General features: G+C 46.5%; 2 protein-coding genes across 8 annotated transcripts in view; one reads left to right on the forward strand and one right to left on the reverse strand.

The window, feature by feature from the left end:
* Nucleotides 1-8,748, forward strand: part of ZC3H14 (zinc finger CCCH-type containing 14) — a 46,059-nt gene extending 37,311 nt beyond the window's left edge. Inside the window, exons 11-17 of one of the 5 annotated variants that reach the window (XM_045822016.1) lie at nt 906-1,065; nt 1,809-2,026; nt 5,202-5,322; nt 6,460-6,596; nt 7,087-7,178; nt 8,016-8,122; nt 8,623-8,748. In XM_045822016.1, coding sequence (XP_045677972.1) covers nt 906-1,065; nt 1,809-2,026; nt 5,202-5,322; nt 6,460-6,596; nt 7,087-7,178; nt 8,016-8,122; nt 8,623-8,629 — 842 coding nt within the window. In that variant the 3' untranslated portion in view covers nt 8,630-8,748. The remainder of the gene's footprint in view (nt 1-905; nt 1,066-1,808; nt 2,027-5,201; nt 5,323-6,459; nt 6,597-7,086; nt 7,179-8,015; nt 8,123-8,622) is intronic. The other 4 variants (XM_045822017.1, XM_045822018.1, XM_045822019.1 and 1 more) reach the window with 4 other exon arrangements.
* A 309-nt stretch (nt 8,749-9,057) lies between these two features.
* The window catches only part of EML5 (EMAP like 5), a 117,332-nt gene continuing 110,621 nt past the window's right edge, over nt 9,058-15,768 (reverse strand). For all 3 annotated transcript variants that reach the window (XM_045822013.1, XM_045822012.1, XM_045822011.1), the window contains 5 exons: nt 14,603-14,765; nt 14,208-14,311; nt 13,307-13,460; nt 12,738-12,838; nt 9,058-12,488 (listed from right to left, as the gene is read on the reverse strand). In XM_045822013.1, coding sequence (XP_045677969.1) covers nt 12,452-12,488; nt 12,738-12,838; nt 13,307-13,460; nt 14,208-14,311; nt 14,603-14,765 — 559 coding nt within the window. In that variant the 3' untranslated portion in view covers nt 9,058-12,451. The remainder of the gene's footprint in view (nt 12,489-12,737; nt 12,839-13,306; nt 13,461-14,207; nt 14,312-14,602; nt 14,766-15,768) is intronic.

Consider the following 15,768-nt stretch of genomic DNA (forward strand, 5'->3'; position numbering starts at 1 on the left):
CCAGCTGTGGTGGTTCTGTGTTCTCCCAACGCCTGTTTATACCCCTTCCGGGTCACCTTTTGGGGCATAGGGTTATGAAATTGTGTATACATCTATTTTCCTCCTTCGTGTATCTACCACAGTATTCGCAGGTGTTCAGGTTTTTTAGAGACTGAACATGAATGAATAGTTTGTGAATTTTGGTCTCTGTCATTTGCCTGTTAACTTTAAGAGAAGTAGACCTCGTTAACGCTAGTCAGTTGCTTAGCAGTTGATAGGTCAGACGTCTGCATTCTGGGCTTTAAGGCTTGGCGTATTTTAGAAAGTAGTGGGGCCTAAGGAGTGTATAGCAGGTGATACGGACTGTGGTTATTTGCACTGAAGGTCAGTGTGATCCTTGCTGCATTTTTAAAAATCCCTATTCATCTTAAAATCCTCAAAGCAGCCTTTACAACCCAGCGGAAACGGTGGCAGCTGAAGACCTCACCGTCGGGGTGTGCTCGCTTCTCCGGGCGGTGCACTGTGCGGAAAGAACGAAACAGGCGTTAGATTGTTTAACAGTCCTGTGTCACGGTTCTAGGGACACGGGGGCTCCTTAGTCTCCGTGTGCTCAGAAAACGGAGTTGTACTCACAGCAAGTTCAAGTCGTTACCAGCGCCCCAGTAGGTGCCTCGCCGCGAGCGCTCCGGTGCTGCGGGCGGGGGGCGCTGGTCGGGCCCCTGGCTTAGTGCCAGGCGAGGGCAAGACGCTGCCTTGAACGGATGCTCGGCTCAGAGGTGCAGCCCTGTTCCCGAGCACAGCCATTGTGATGTTCCTTTGAAAGCAATTACAAATATACAGACGGTTGACATTCTTCTCACATGTGTGATGTTGGGAATGAAGGTATATTCCACAGTAAACATTTGTGGCCAATTTTTTTGGCTCAGATTACTATGACATGGAATCCATGGTCTATGCAGACACGAGATCATTTATTCTGAAGAAGCCAAAGCTGTCTGAGGAAGTAGTAGTGGCACCAAACCAGGAGTCGGGGACGAAGACTGCAGATACCCTCCGGGTACTTTCAGGACACCTTATGCAGACACGGTAGATGGTTTCTTTTTCTTGCGTAGCCAATCTGTGTTGATTAGACAGTGCAGGTTAACGGTCAGTCCCCAGCTCCCTCCTCCCCATCCTGGCCCTCAGTGCAGAGTGCTTTTATTGATTCCGTAGGCCATGTATACTAAGCCAAATCCAGTGTTCAAAAATGCCAGTTCATCCTTCTTGATCAGAAAGCCATTATACTACGAAGTAAGTCAGCCTATGATTTAGCTGTTAATAAGATTCTTTTCATGTGTGCACCCAGGAAATGAGATTTTAGGAGCTAGGTGATCAAAATCAGGAAATCTTTCCAGAGAGAGCTAATTGGGTTGGGGTGATTCTCCACTTAGAAAATTGACCAGACGTTCTAACAGACAGACAGAGAGTAAAACAGTGTAAATGCAGGCTGCTGGCTCTCGAGGTCTGGGAGCAGATGCTGACATTTTAGCCTGTTTCCATGTGACCTGGGGGATCAGATGGATGGCGGGGGTCAGGGTCGAGCAGAGACTGTCCTTAGTGCAGCCTGGAGGGCGCTGGCGGCGATGCCACAGCAATGGCGCAGCCACTGTGTGGTGGCCAGAGCCCCCCGGCGCTGGGCCTGGGAGCCCCCCAGAGTCGGGTCTCCACTGAAGGAAGACGCACAGAGCCAGTTAAGGGCGTTAAGGGTAGTTCTGCTGGAGAGCACACTGGGAGGCTCAGCTTTCTGTGTCTGTTCCCTAATTCTATGGTGTTTTCTATCTGTCTGGCAGAGATCTTGTACAACCAGATAAACCTGCAAGTCCCAAGTTTATAGTGACGCTGGATGGTGTTCCCAGCCCCCCAGGATACATGTCAGATCAAGAGGAGGACATGTGCTTTGAAGGAGTGAAACCTGTAACCCAAACTGCAGCCTCAAACAAGGGACTCAGAGGGCTCCTGCACCCACAGCAGTTGCAGTTGATGAGCAGGCAGCTGGGTGACCCCGATGGTAGCTGTCCACACGGCGCTGTCCTTGGGAAGGGCGTCTGGCCGGGCTTGTTTCTCCGCTTGAGCGAATAGTGGTCGGAGGCCTTGCTTTCGTTTGTTACTCCGTAGTTGCCTTCCCCGCCCCCCCGCCCCCGCCCCCCAGACATAACAGCCAGTTAAATTGGAGGGTTGCTCCTGCGTGTGTTGTGTAGATTGGCCATTATTCCCATCTAAACGGCGTTCAGCCATGGAAACCGAAAAATACCTCTTACTATGCATGTTAATTATGAATGTTAAAGGGTGAACCATCTTTCTCGATTTCTGTTTGCCTGTTTTTAAAAAAGAAACTACTCATTACTTTCCTCTTGTACCAGCGGTAGTCTATCGTAATCAACTTGACAGAAAAGTGAATTTGGATTTTGATGCTATTTCTGCTTCACTGTAATTCCCTTGAGTGGAGTTCCTCACCTAATCTGTCAAAATACTTCACTGGAAGTTCAGAAAAGACCTTACATTCAAGTTAATATTTAAGCATAGTATTTAGAAGTCAGATAACTCAATTCAGGTAGCGACTTGCTTTTAGGCAGATGAGCCTTTCTCCTCGCGGCTGCTTCTCGCTGGATGCCAGCGGCGGGCACCGCCCTGCTGGTGGTTTTCACGCGGGACAGAGAGTGACCACGCTCCTCAGACCTCGCGTTCCCGGAAACACCCGCACGGGCAGGGGGACAGTCACTGGATCTCAAAAATGAACAGTATCAAAAATACATAGGTTGTGAAATTTTTCCAAATTAAAATTTCTTGGCAGTGATATGAAAATAGATTAAATGCCTTTTGAGTAGCTAAAACTACAATAGCCCTTGGGGGGGGTGGGCTTGAGCGCCCAGAGATCATTATCATCTTGGACTGAATGAGTCTACTGCTTTGATTGGTGGAGGAAGTTGACAACGTCACCCTATTGAAAGGAAGAACAATTTTGAAATGGTAACAAAGGTGGTAAGAACTGCAATAGGCAGTGCAGAGCTCTTGACCTTGTGTATTCTAAAAGGAAGAGAAAATTGGTGTTTTACTACTTTGGTTTTCAGTTCAGTAGCTTAATGGTATGTTAGGGTCTGGTTTTACTTGAGTGTAGATGTCCATGCTGCGCTTTATAGCAGTGACACTCCAGATACCATGTTAGCAGAAGCTCTTGGCAAGGGGCCCCACGTGCCGCTGCCCCTTTTGCAGACAGCCGGGGTGAGTGGGGGCCTCCCACGCCGATGCTTTGCCCCGAGGCCATCCGTGTCTCGCTGCTGCTGGAGGGTGAGGCTGGAGAGGGTCCTGAGTGACAGTCACAAAGAGGCTGTGGTCTGTCCTGCTCTCCCTCTCCAAGCAGGGAGTTTGGAACTCCGTTATTGCTTTGGGTGGCTTTTTGTCTAGTGTTTCAAGGATGCTGCCGGCAGCAGCAGCTGCTGTTTTAAGCCACCGCCACTGGCTATTATATGGAAGTACAGATTTTATAGCTTGCAGTAAGAAGTGAATTTGCCTCTTAAAACATAAATGGGAAAACTTTTAATAGCTTACGAAGTAAATGTGAGGGAAAATCAGAGTCATGACCTCTGTATATCTGACTTCACATTTCTACCAGAAGATAGTTCCTTGTAAAGAACTTAACTTCTTAATATGCTTGCGAGTCTCTAGCCACGTCACTCCCCTTTCCAGCCAGCCCGCCCGCCCACCCTTGGGCGTTCCGTTCCCTCTCTCGTAGGCCTGGGCTGCTGTGTGTACACCAGGCTGAAGTGTGCTCTTAGGAAGAAGGTCAGACAGACACATTTCCTCCGCAGGGGCGACACAAAAAACATTTAAATTTGGGGAAAGCTGCTCTGGCCCCACCAGATTTTATTTAAGACCAAGGATACTTTTAATAATGACTTACCGGTTGTGTAAAGCAGCATGGACATTTATATACCAGGCACTCTCGTGATACCTCCCTGATGGTTCCGACTGGCCGTCAGGACGGGACTCAAGTGCCTCTCTGTCCTGCAGGAAGACGAGTTGGGTCACTGGTGCGACAGGGCTCAAGGCACCAGCCGCTGCATTGTTGGGTGTTGCATTCTTGTTTACCTGTAACCATAAAACCCGAAGAAAGTCGTTGTTTTCTCTTTGCGTAAGAGACGAAGCAGGTGCAGAGAGGTCAGGCAGATCCACTTGCCCGAGGTGCTTGCCTCCCCCTGCCGGACGGGTGCAGGGCCGGCTTGGAGCGCCGGCCGGTGAGCGGGCCGCGGGGGTGTCGTTGGGGGGCGTCTGCTTTCGTGAGCACGAGTGTGAGCGGTGCGGGTCATGCCCACGACACTGTCAGGGGAGGCTAGGATGTCTTGGGCCAGAAGTTGGCAGCTCCTTAGACCTATCGGGTGTCACATTATTTGGTTTATTCTGTGTTTTGAATTTGAACTGGTTGCCAGCATTTAAAATTTAGATGTCCTGTAAAAAGGTTTTTGGCTTTGAGTCGGGAGACAATCTGGCACCAGGGGTCCCACCTTCCGAAGTCATAGTGATTGACATTCCAGTTCGTGGGACCTGATGAGTGGGTGGCGGGGAGCCCGGGGCGGCGTCTCCAGGCGGCTCTCCCCCACATCTCTCTGCTCCGCACCAGGGCTGTCTGTGCCTGGTCGTCTTGACCCCGGTCAGGCGCACGCTGTCAGGTGATCTGCTGGGGAGTGGCATTTGTGACCCACGCCAGGCAGAAATCTCCTCGCTCTGTACACACTGGTGTGGGCTTACCCCCTGCACTTGGAGAGCTGCGTGTGCCTCGGTGAGCGAGGAGACTGTGTGTCCGGACCACGGACAGTCTGGCCTGGGTGAGAATTAGTTCACGTTCTTGATCGGCCTGCTCTCAGTTTGCCCTTCATTTTATTGGCTCGCTGGTTGACATCCTTCCCTCTCCCGTATTGACGTCAGCCCTGAAGTAGCTTGGAGAACTGGAACTTTCTCTGTGAGAGTCTGGGCCGCTCTGGCTACAGCGTCACCACCCTCCTCCTTTCACAGTGAGGACTGCAGTCTGCTTCCTGGGCATCGCGTGCGCGCTTCTGTTGCCGGTGTTGATCTATTATTTGGATGCACTTATTTCATGAGACTGTACACATAGAAGATAAGATTTTAAGGCTGGGTTTTGAGGGAAATTTGCAGTTAATGAGATACTTCCAATTTCTCTCCCTTGGTAGCTGAGATGAGTGAGCTGAGTGTGGCACAGAAACCAGAGAAACTTCTGGAGCGCTGCAAGTACTGGCCTGCCTGTAAGAATGGGGACGAGTGTGCGTACCATCACCCCGTGTCACCTTGCAAGTGAGTAGCAGCAAACATTCTGCTTCACAACCTAATTCCTATTGCCTGGTAGCTTGTTTTGTTTGCTTTTTACGGTCCCGAATGCAGTGGCCCTTGGCCGGGGCCTGCCCTCAACCAGCCTGCTGGTGTGTGCCGTGGAGGGTGGGGACTCGGCAGCTGGAGTCTCCGTGCTTCGGGCTCAGGGTGTGCGGGAACTCGGGGCTTTCTCGGGGTTCTGTACATGAAGGGGATGAGCGTGCGGTGACTGCCCAGTTCGTGTGTGGTGTTCAGGCACACACATCTAAAGCAGGGGGAGAAGCGCGTGAGAGGAAGTGAGCAGTTTGGACTTGGGCATCGTTTTTCCTTACCAGCTGGCTGATCAGTTGAACGAGCTTTGAGAGGTGGATTTTAGATTTTTTTGTCCTGTTGGTGGCATCGCTCCATGCTTTAGGACATTTTGATGTGACAGTCACATGGATGTATATAGGGAGGTCATGAGGTGGGTCTTTTTTTGGTAGCAGTGCCTTGCACGCACACTGTGGTCACCATAGAGTTTACTTCACGAAGTACTACAAACACACACCTTAAGTGGTGTGATTCGCATCAAGTTTGAGTTGAGAAGCTGTTACCAGCCCTAGGCGTTGGAATAGACCGTTGTGTCCTGTTTTGTTATTTGGCCTCATTTAAAACTGGGGTTTCTTTTGTTACTTCTTTGTCTCAAAACGAGTAGTGATAGAACGTGAGTATAAGGATCCCCTCTTCGAACAACAAACGCAGCCCTGGCCAGGTGCCCGGTGGGTCGGAGCACTGTTGCTGCACAAGGTGGTTGCGGGTTCGGTCCCCAACCAGGGTGTGTGTGGGAGGCGACCAGTCAGTGTTTCTCTCTCCCACATCAGTCTTGCTGCACCCCCTCACCCCGTAATCAATAAAAACACATCCTCGGGTGAGGATTTTGTAAAAAATTATTTTATTGTTCAATTACAGTTGTCTGCATTTACCCCCCACCCCAGCCATCCCCCCTGCCTGCCCTGCTTCCACCGCCCCCGTGGTTTTGCCCATGTGTCCTTTATAGTTGTTCCTGATAGGTAAGGGTTTTTTTTTTAATGTTTTTTAAAATAATTCATTGAGAATATTAAATGCTACTATGCTTTTTTTTAGAGCTTTCCCCAATTGTAAATTTGCTGAAAAATGTTTGTTTGTCCATCCAAATTGTAAATACGATGCAAAATGTACTAAGCCAGATTGTCCCTTCACTCATGTGAACAGAAGAATTCCAATACTGCCTCCAAAACCAGGTTAGTGACTTTGTGCACTACAACATTTGGGTAGCAAAGATTAAATATGACCTTTTGTGAGTATAAACTGAATTAAAAAGAAAAAGGAATAGTTTCAAAACTGTAGTAGTTAATGTAAGCAGTTCCCGAATAGGAGGTGTACACATACTAGAGCGTTCTTAAGTATTTGCCTTGACTCAGTGGATATATGCCTTCTCATTGCATTTTATAAAGTCCCCATTAGCCCTGGCTGGTGTAGCTCAGTGGATTGAGCGCGGGCTGCGAACCAAAGTGTCGCAGGTTCGATTCCCAGTCAGGGTACATGCCTGGGTTGCAGGCCATGGCCCCCAGCAACTGCACATTGATGTTTCTCTCTCTTTCTCCCTCCCTTCCCTCTCTAAAAAATAAATAAATCTTAAAAAAAAAATAAAGTCCCCATAAAAACATCAGAATTTATTAAAAGTCATTGTGCCAAGTAAGTTTGATCAGTGTTTGCCCTTCTTTTTGTCAGCAGTTCTGACACCATCGCCATCTTCTAATAGTCAGCTCTGCCGTTACTTCCCTGCTTGTAAGAAAATGGAATGTCCCTTCTATCATCCAAAAGTAAGAGCTTTGATTTTCCCCAGAATGAATTTAGTGGTAACTTCTCAGTGTGAGACCTGGAAGGTCATAAGCAAGTTGAATGTCCCCCCGCCCCCCTCTCGGCTTCTGGTTTGCCAGAGTTGACCTGACGGTGTCGGGGATCTCCGCATTAGTCCTGGGGGCACTCAGCCCAGGTCTCCTGGGGCCAGGCGGCGTGAAACTCTTGAATGTTAGTGTCCTGAGCTCTCGGGAGAGTCAAGCTCACTTTTGCTAGTTGGTTTCCATTGTTCTCTGACCCCTAAGCATGTGGGCGGGTTTGTTTTTTTCCCCATAACCCCAGTTCCGGAACTGAGATGATGAAGTCCAGTGGTTCTGTGTGCTGCTTACTAGCACCCGGACTTAAGCTGCGGACTTTAACTGTCTGTACTGAAGGCTGGTTGATGTGTCTCCAGCTGTTCAGTTGCTCGGAGCGAATCATCATCTGAGATAGCAGCCTGCAGGCCACGCAAAGGCCTCCGCTTCCCCAGCTGCATCTGGGCGTGCATGAGGGTACTCAGTGGGGAGTGTAAGGGAACACCGTCCGCATGAGAGAATGTAAGGCAGGACGTGCAGGGTGACTATTACACGGATTGGAAGTTTATTATATGCTTATGTTCTTGGAGTTTGGCTTGAGATTATCCTTTGACTAGGATTGTGTTAGAGGTTCATTTTTCCAGGTTTCAGCAGTAGTAAAATGAATGTTACATACCCTCTCTCTTGCCCCATTAATGTTAGGGTGGGCTGGTCATTGTCATCTCAGATTACTGTTTTTATCATTATTAGCTTTGCACATACTAAAACTCTGTTCTCTCTTCTTAGCACTGTAGATTTAACACTCAGTGCACAAGGCCTGACTGTACGTTTTACCACCCCACCATTACTGTGCCGCCACGACATGCCTTGAAATGGATTCGGCCCCAAACCAGGTAAAGTTAAAATTAGTTTTCCTAGTGTCATCTCAGATACTATTCTAATGTGTCGCTTCATAAATTTATAAGCATACAAATTTGGAGTAAACTGTCACTTTGATTTTTCACTTATGTTTAATTTTCAGAGGGCCCAAAGGACCCTTTTTGTTTTATCTGGCAGTTGCTATTTACCTAGATCATCTCCGGATCTGATTTCTTTGATAACTTCTGAACATACAGTAAGGCCTTCAAGAGTTAGACTGCTTACAAATCTCACGTCTGTTTTCGCGCGCATTAGTGATTGTGAAACATTGAAAAGGAAGTTTCAGAGCATTGTAATGTGGCCTTAAGTTTAGATACATGGTACCTCTCATGTACCTTACATAATTTTTCTCTTAAAATCTGATACTTATATAATAATCTGTATAACAGGTATTTATTGTCTGAAAATACTTAAAGTATTGTGGTATATAGGGATGTAAAGCAATTAATCAAAATTGTTGGTTTTGTTTATTCAGTGAATAACACCCAGTCCTACCTGGCAGAAGATTGTGAAGTTGAAAGTTTCCATCTACTGATGAAAGAGATTCTATAGAACTTGTCAAATCTTTGAAACTTGGAATATATTGCTTTCTCAATATGAAGTTTATTGCCTCTCTGAAGTATCTAATTTTTCAAGTTTGTAAGTTTATTAAGTGGTTTTAACATTGGGTGTTTTGTTGTTGTGTGCCTTGTTTTGACTATGGAAAGACAGTTTAAGGAAGAACTAAATTCTATTAAAATACATGGCGTGTTTGTACACTGCTGTTTCAAGTATCAGCATGTACAATGTGGTGATGCTGTCAGTACTGAGAATCCAGTTGGGGCGGTACATCGCTGTGTGTGCCTGAGAGAGAGTCTCGTGGGTGTGTGTGTGGAGAGAGAGGGGAGCATCCTTACTCCAAAAATTGGATTGCTGCTTTCACCTTTTCCAGGGATTACAGAAGGTTCATAATCCACTAAAAACAGGAGTGGCCAGGAGTGCTGAGGTGGCAAAGAGTCCATCCAGCTTTTTAATTTTAAGTGATTTATGTTTAAAAAACAATGATAATACAGGCTCCTGAGGTTGCACGTTGCTTTGGTCAGTGGTTCCCGAACAGCTTCCTTTGCCCCGGGGTGAGGGTGAGGGGGGCGGGCGGGGAGGGTGAGCGGAGCGGGAACGGCAACGGCCACACAGACAGACAATTCCTTAAAATGTTTTCATTTACTGTTAACATATGCTTTTAAAATAAGTATTTTGGGGAACTACATTATCACAAAATTATACAAATTTTTTTTTACAAGTATATATACATAGGTATCCGAGAACAGACTTTAAACTCACAAAATTAGAGATACATATATTCTCCCATTTTGAAAAATGACATTCCCAGGAATAACTCCACAGAAAAATACGGTTACTGAAGATAATTTTTAAATGTAGAAATTAGATTTCAATAGTGTATTTTAAATGAGACTGTAATTACAGAGATCAGATGGATAAATTGCAAAATAGGACTAAACTTCTGGACTATTGAATTAAAATAGAGTTCCGTGTGTGGTGGTTTTTAAATTTTTTAAGGCAAGAAGTGTCAGATACTTCAGAATTAAACGGATCACTGATTTTAAAGACTTGATGTATAGTTTTTAAAAAAGTAATGCTAAAAGTTGTTTAGAAAAAAGATGAATGCAAAAGGGATAATAAAGACTCAAGCATTCCGAGGATCAAATTAAACTGTAAAAAAAAAAAACCTTCAGCGACTCCTGCAGCCACACACATAACCAAGAGATAATAAAGCCACGTGTGTTCGCGTCCACGTCTGAAGGCCTACAAGCAGCAGTCTGGTGTTCTGTGGCGTTGCTGTTCCTGTGGGAGGAGGTTCCACCAGCCGGTACACGGTGCTGTGAGGTGCGCTTGGCTGTGCCTTGGAGGAAGGACAAAGCACGGAGGGCTGCGTGGGGCGAGGCTCGGGTGGCGTGCCTGTCCCACTGCGTCCTAAGACCTGCTCCGTCGAACGTAAGGCATTTGTTCATTGCAGTGTTAGTTACTGGAGATGCTTTACATTTCTGCGTAAGAAACTCATTTTAAAATTGTATTTCCAGAAATTTAAAAAGACTTTTAGTATCATTCGTACATGGTGTATAGTTGCATTGTCATAATTACACTGTGAAGAACATAAATAGGAAAACAAGGGTTCAGCTGTTTTACAAAGGGAATAACCTGCTAAAATTTTTTCCTGCTATTTAATAGACATTGGCTGGAAACATGTTTGAGAGTTTAATCTTTTTTTTTAGTTGCTAAAGTTGACTCTAAAACATGTGTTGGGGAACTTGGTCTAAAATGAACCACCACCAGAAGGAGTCACAGAAAAGCCAGGGCATCGGAGCGCAGTGCGCTGGGGCTCACAGCTCCCACGGCTCCCACAGCCGCGGGATGGGCGGGGCTGCCGGGTCGGGCTGCAAAGTCCGGAGCCTTAGTCAGACGCTGCACACAGACTTCCGGGTGAAAAAAGAGCGGCGTGTTAATCACTTTACCTTAGTTTGACTACAAAAAAGCAAGGTGGTCGTGGGATGACTCCTTAAGTTCAAGGTGACCTTTACTCGTGAAACTGACAACAGTGATTAAGGCTAGTTTATGAAGTTGGCTACCTGCAGGAGCAAGAGCAATGGAAACAATTTTACCCCATATCGTTTACTTGCGTAGTGTTCGGAGAGATTCTGCCCACACTGATGGAAATGGCATTTCTCTTCAGCTAACGAAGCTAGCTGTTCTCTTCCCCAAAGCTAACAGAGCTGACCGCCAGCAGTCTCAAAAATGGAGGGCGAGGGTACTTCAGGGGAATTTTCCCTTTAATTTATTGACTACCCCTTTAGAACACACATGAAAAGAAATGTGATATTAGTGTATTCTAAAATTGGCTTTATTTAGGAGAATACAGTGATGTGAATAATGAAAGAATATGATCTTATGTTTCAAGCTTCTTAAACACCTTTAGTCAGTCCTTCAGACACAGCTGTTCAAAGCTTTAAACTGACCAGGTTCAATCACTGGTCAGGCTCCCTGCAACATAATTTAGCCATTTGTTTTTAGTATTTACAAGGTGTTAAGATGTAGAAAACGGAGATTTCCAGAAGCCTGAAGGGGTCCATTATGCTACAAACACATTAAAATAAATATTCATAGGACCAATAGCGCATCTTAAACTTCTTCACACTTAGAAAAATATATTTTTAAATGTCAGTCTACATAATTTCAGGAAACTACAGACAGCCTCAACAGCAAACTCCTGAATGGCAAACACTGGTCTTTGGCAGCACTTGGAGTGAGTAGGAGTAAAGGTCTAAGAGCTCGGCCTCCGTCTACCAGAAAGGAACCAGACCCGTTCCCAGTGAACTTGTCTTTGTTCCTTGTGGAAGTTGGCCTGCGGGGCGGCACACTCCTAACAAACTACAAAATTTTATTTCAGGAGCTAACTAGATTGTGTTACTCTGCAAATGTGAATTTAACTCGTTAGTTTACATGTTAAACAAATATTCCTATGAGACTTCATCTTTAAATACTCAGTATTCTCTCCCAGTTAAATACTATTGCTATCTAAAACCTTAAAAAACTGTACACAATGGAAATGATTGTTCATCTTACTACTTTTTCATTAATGAGGCTATAATCATGTTAACTTTTCAAATACACACATGACTTCGGAACATAAGATCTGACCGCTCAGAAAGGAAAAGCAGCGATCACACGCCGGGTTATCAGTGCCAGGATAACACTGCCCCTTCTCCAAGGGCTCGCGCCCACGCCTGGGGCGCAGCGTGCCCTCCCATGGAGCGTGTTCACACCTGCGGGGAGACGCCTGTTCGCCTGTTCACAACGTTCTTTAGGGTGATGGATACTCCATTAAACCATGACACTTGAAAATAAAATATAAATTCTAAAAGTTTTGCTAAAAGGATGATGAAAATTATCCAAGTTGGGTTTCAAGGTTTCGGGTTTTTGTGTGTGTGGTTTTTTAAGGAATGCTATACCCTGACCCTCCCTAGCTGGCCTGCCAAATTTGCACTCTCTTCGCAAATGGGGGTTGGCTCGCATCACTATCGAGGATTCATTCAGTCATTCCTTGAAATGCAATCATCTGGCAGTGTGTGGATTACAGACAGGCAGCCAGTGCATATGATAAATATCCCGAATGCATGAGTCTTCTATTTAGATGATTCTGGCATGTATCCCTGTTACCATCTTAAATTAGCACCACTTGGCTCTTCCCTCTTCTGCCCTCCTGGTTTCCCGAGGCTGTCCGTCCATCGTCGTCTCAGCGCCCACGCCCCTCAGTGAGGCATGTGCACACATCTCCAGACAAACAAACTGCAACCAGAGGGGAAAGTGCAGTGAGTTCGTTACGGTTCTGGGTTTTCAAAACAGTTTTCAATTGAGCTTTCAAACGTATAAAATTTTTCTTTGCTAACTCCTTAGCCTGTATTTAAATAGTTCGTGACTCCAAGGAGCCACCTTACAGTATTGGCTGAGTCCAGAAACAAGCTGTAGAAGCACAATTAAATCTCTGAATAACTAGTTAAGGCAGTTGGCTCTTCTAGGGCTCAGAAAGCTACTCACCTGCAGTCATCACCTCCAGCACTAACAACGTGTCGGTCACCACTGGTAAATCGAATATTTGTCACATGGGGTGAGTGACCCAAGAACCTTTTGTGCTTTGCCTTAAAAAAAAACACACACACACACACGGCGTGTGATGCACAGAGAATTCGAAGGCTGCTGTAAGGAACCGTGACTCCCGTCCCCAGGGGTGTGGAGAGAGGGGCAGTGAGGGTCAGGCCAGTGGTGCAGTGCTTTTTCAGAGTGAGTAACGGATCTGCACTGCACACAGACCAGGGGTTTTCCTCTGAGGAAAAGCATTTGAAACTTGGTAATAACAGATTAAAGGTTTGCCGGAAAGCAAATAGCAGCTTTATTAGAATAGTTTGCAAATATGGGGTTACGTAGGGGATATAATTTCTAATAGCTGTTCTTTCAGAGTAAATAGGAAGTTTGGAAAAAATTTTAGGAACAAAGTACTTCTAAAGCAGGAGACAACAACATTTTAGCTAATACGTGGGGGGAAGTACTAATGATCAGACATCTGAATTGGGAGTATAATTACATAAAATACCAAACCAACCACTTACAAATTTTTCAGGACACGGGAAGTCAAATAACTTAACCATGCCAAAGTCGTCTCCCGTCACGAGGCTGATGCCTGAGTGAGACACGCAGGCGCAGTTGACGTCAGCTTTCTCGGCGTGCCTCGACCAGATCCCCAGGACTTCGTTCCCCAGAATGCTGAGGGAGGGAACGAGAGAGCCCCCGTGGCAAACACCGACAGGTGTGCCACACTGCAAGGGCTTCTGGGTCATTAGCCTCTCAGTGGCTAACTCGGTTTTTAAAAATACAGGGAGTGAATTGTGGTAAGGTCAATTATCTGGAGTCCTGAGTTTCACCTGGGATGGTGACCCTGACCCCTTAAGGAAATTGTATAATTTTAAGGGTATATCACAAAATATCACTTCAATAATTGATACTGTATGAGAGCTGTTTATAAAACAGATGCTTGTCCTATAGGAATTTGCTGGCAGTTTTCACATACATTGACTAAAAACATGCATGGATATGCGTGGTTACCTGTTACGGTTACCTGACAGCTAGCAAATCTGAACAAATTTTGTAAGATTTTGTTTTTAGTGGCTACAAGATAGCATTCATTTAAGATAGAGAAATAATTGCAACTGCCTAACCACACCCAATGTGTGTTTTTATTGCCTCTTATTAAACCTACCAAGTCAAAGGAAGTGTATCAGAGCATCTTCAGTCATAACTTGGACTTCCTTTCTTTAAAAGAACTGACAAGAGTCTGGAAATACAGGCAGCCAATGTGGTCCCGGGGTGAGCACAGGGGAGAATTCAGGATACGGTAACAGAAACATACAGCTCAATTACTGTTCCCTCGTGGGAATGACCACCTGTTCGGAAACAGGGCTTCCCTGGCTGCCCGTCAGGCGCCGCCTCCCTCTGGACGCAGGCAGTGCTCACCTGGTCCACGTGGCCCAGGTGATTCTGTCGATGGCAGCCGGGTCCAGCAGATGTCTTCCCGAAGGCACTTCGTAGACATGCCGTTTATAGCAGCCAGTGGAGACCTTCCATCGCAGGTTAAAGTGGGACAAGAGCTCCGTTATGTGAGAGGCAAAATCCAGAAGTTCACAGTGCACGACTAGCAAAGGGCTACTTGGTTTACATTTCTGGCGTTACTGAGAATGTAAAAGATGACTAGACTTGTGCAAAAGGGGGGGGAGGAGGCCTGAAGAAGGGGAGACAGTGCATGACGAACAGCAAGAGTCTGGAAGCTCTGGAACGCGAGTGTCTCACACACACACACACTCACTAGCGGGATGTGAGGCCCGGGACTGAACGCAGCGCTGGTACTGTACCTGCAGGTACCTACTGTCTGCAGAGAAGTCCATCTGGATGACGAAGCTCGGAATGTCCCTGCAGCAGCTGACTCTGTTGAGGGTGGGGCCCAATGACAGGTCATAAAAATCCACCGAGTTCTCACTAGAACCCACTGCCAGAAACCGGGAATCTGGACTAAACCTGAGTGTTAAAACACGTAAAAGGTGAATTAGGTGACACGAAACAGCATAAACAACCACCTGGAGACCTGCGACTTTCTAGCGCTCGAGTGTGTGGTGGGTGGTCCTAGGGGTGCAGGGCCTGGCGGGAGCTTGTGGGCGCCGCTGCTGGGTCAGCGCTGGGCCCTGCGGCCACGCCAGCAGATGCTCATTGGTGCCAGCAGAGGAGGGGGACCCCGGGATGCTGGACCTCAGAGAACAGGATGGTCGAGATTAAGAGAGGCGCCATCTACAAAGAGTTCTTCAAAAATTTTAATCAGGCATTTGGCCTCACGTCCCACGCTGCTCTGAAAGCAGAGACCACGAACCCCCACCTGGGGCGGTGTGATGTGTGCGGCAAGGTCGGGTAACCTTCACCTCGTGTGACTGCGGCCAGCCGGCCGACTTTATCAAAGAAGTAGCGGCTTCTGTGAGACTGACTCCAAAATACATGCCAAATCTTACATCTCGTGTGTAATACATCTTGAAGGTGATTTACATGAACATACTGAGTTGTAAGTTGGGATCGCCGTAGGATGTCACCGATCACGGGATCTAACGAGCACACTGAACTAACGAGCCAGACAGGCAGGCGCAGAGCGGGCTCCCGGGTCTGGGGTGGTCCGGGCGTGGAGGGAGAGCGCGAACACTCAGGGACGCGGACAGCAGTGGGGACTGCCGGGGGAGGGGAGGGTGCAGGTGGAAGAGGGCATGGGGGGGTGAGTGGTAATGGAAAGAGAACAAGATGATAAATCAGTGCTTAAATATAAAATAATTTGAACTGGAAAAACGGCCTCAAGCAGATTATCTAATGGAACTGATCGTGTATACTGAGATACGTTACATGAAACGAAAAACTTGTATCGTTTCTGAACTTTATTTCCTAATTTAAAAAAAAATTTTTAAACCACTAATAATTACCTAAGTTTTAAGTTCAATAACTCCCTAAGGTAAGGTTCTCTCATCTGGAAAGATCATGTCTTCAC

This window comes from Phyllostomus hastatus, unplaced genomic scaffold (assembly GCF_019186645.2).
Source record: "Phyllostomus hastatus isolate PE091 unplaced genomic scaffold, TTU_PhHast_1.1 phas_scaffold_501, whole genome shotgun sequence".
Classification (NCBI taxonomy): Eukaryota; Metazoa; Chordata; class Mammalia; order Chiroptera; family Phyllostomidae; genus Phyllostomus; species Phyllostomus hastatus.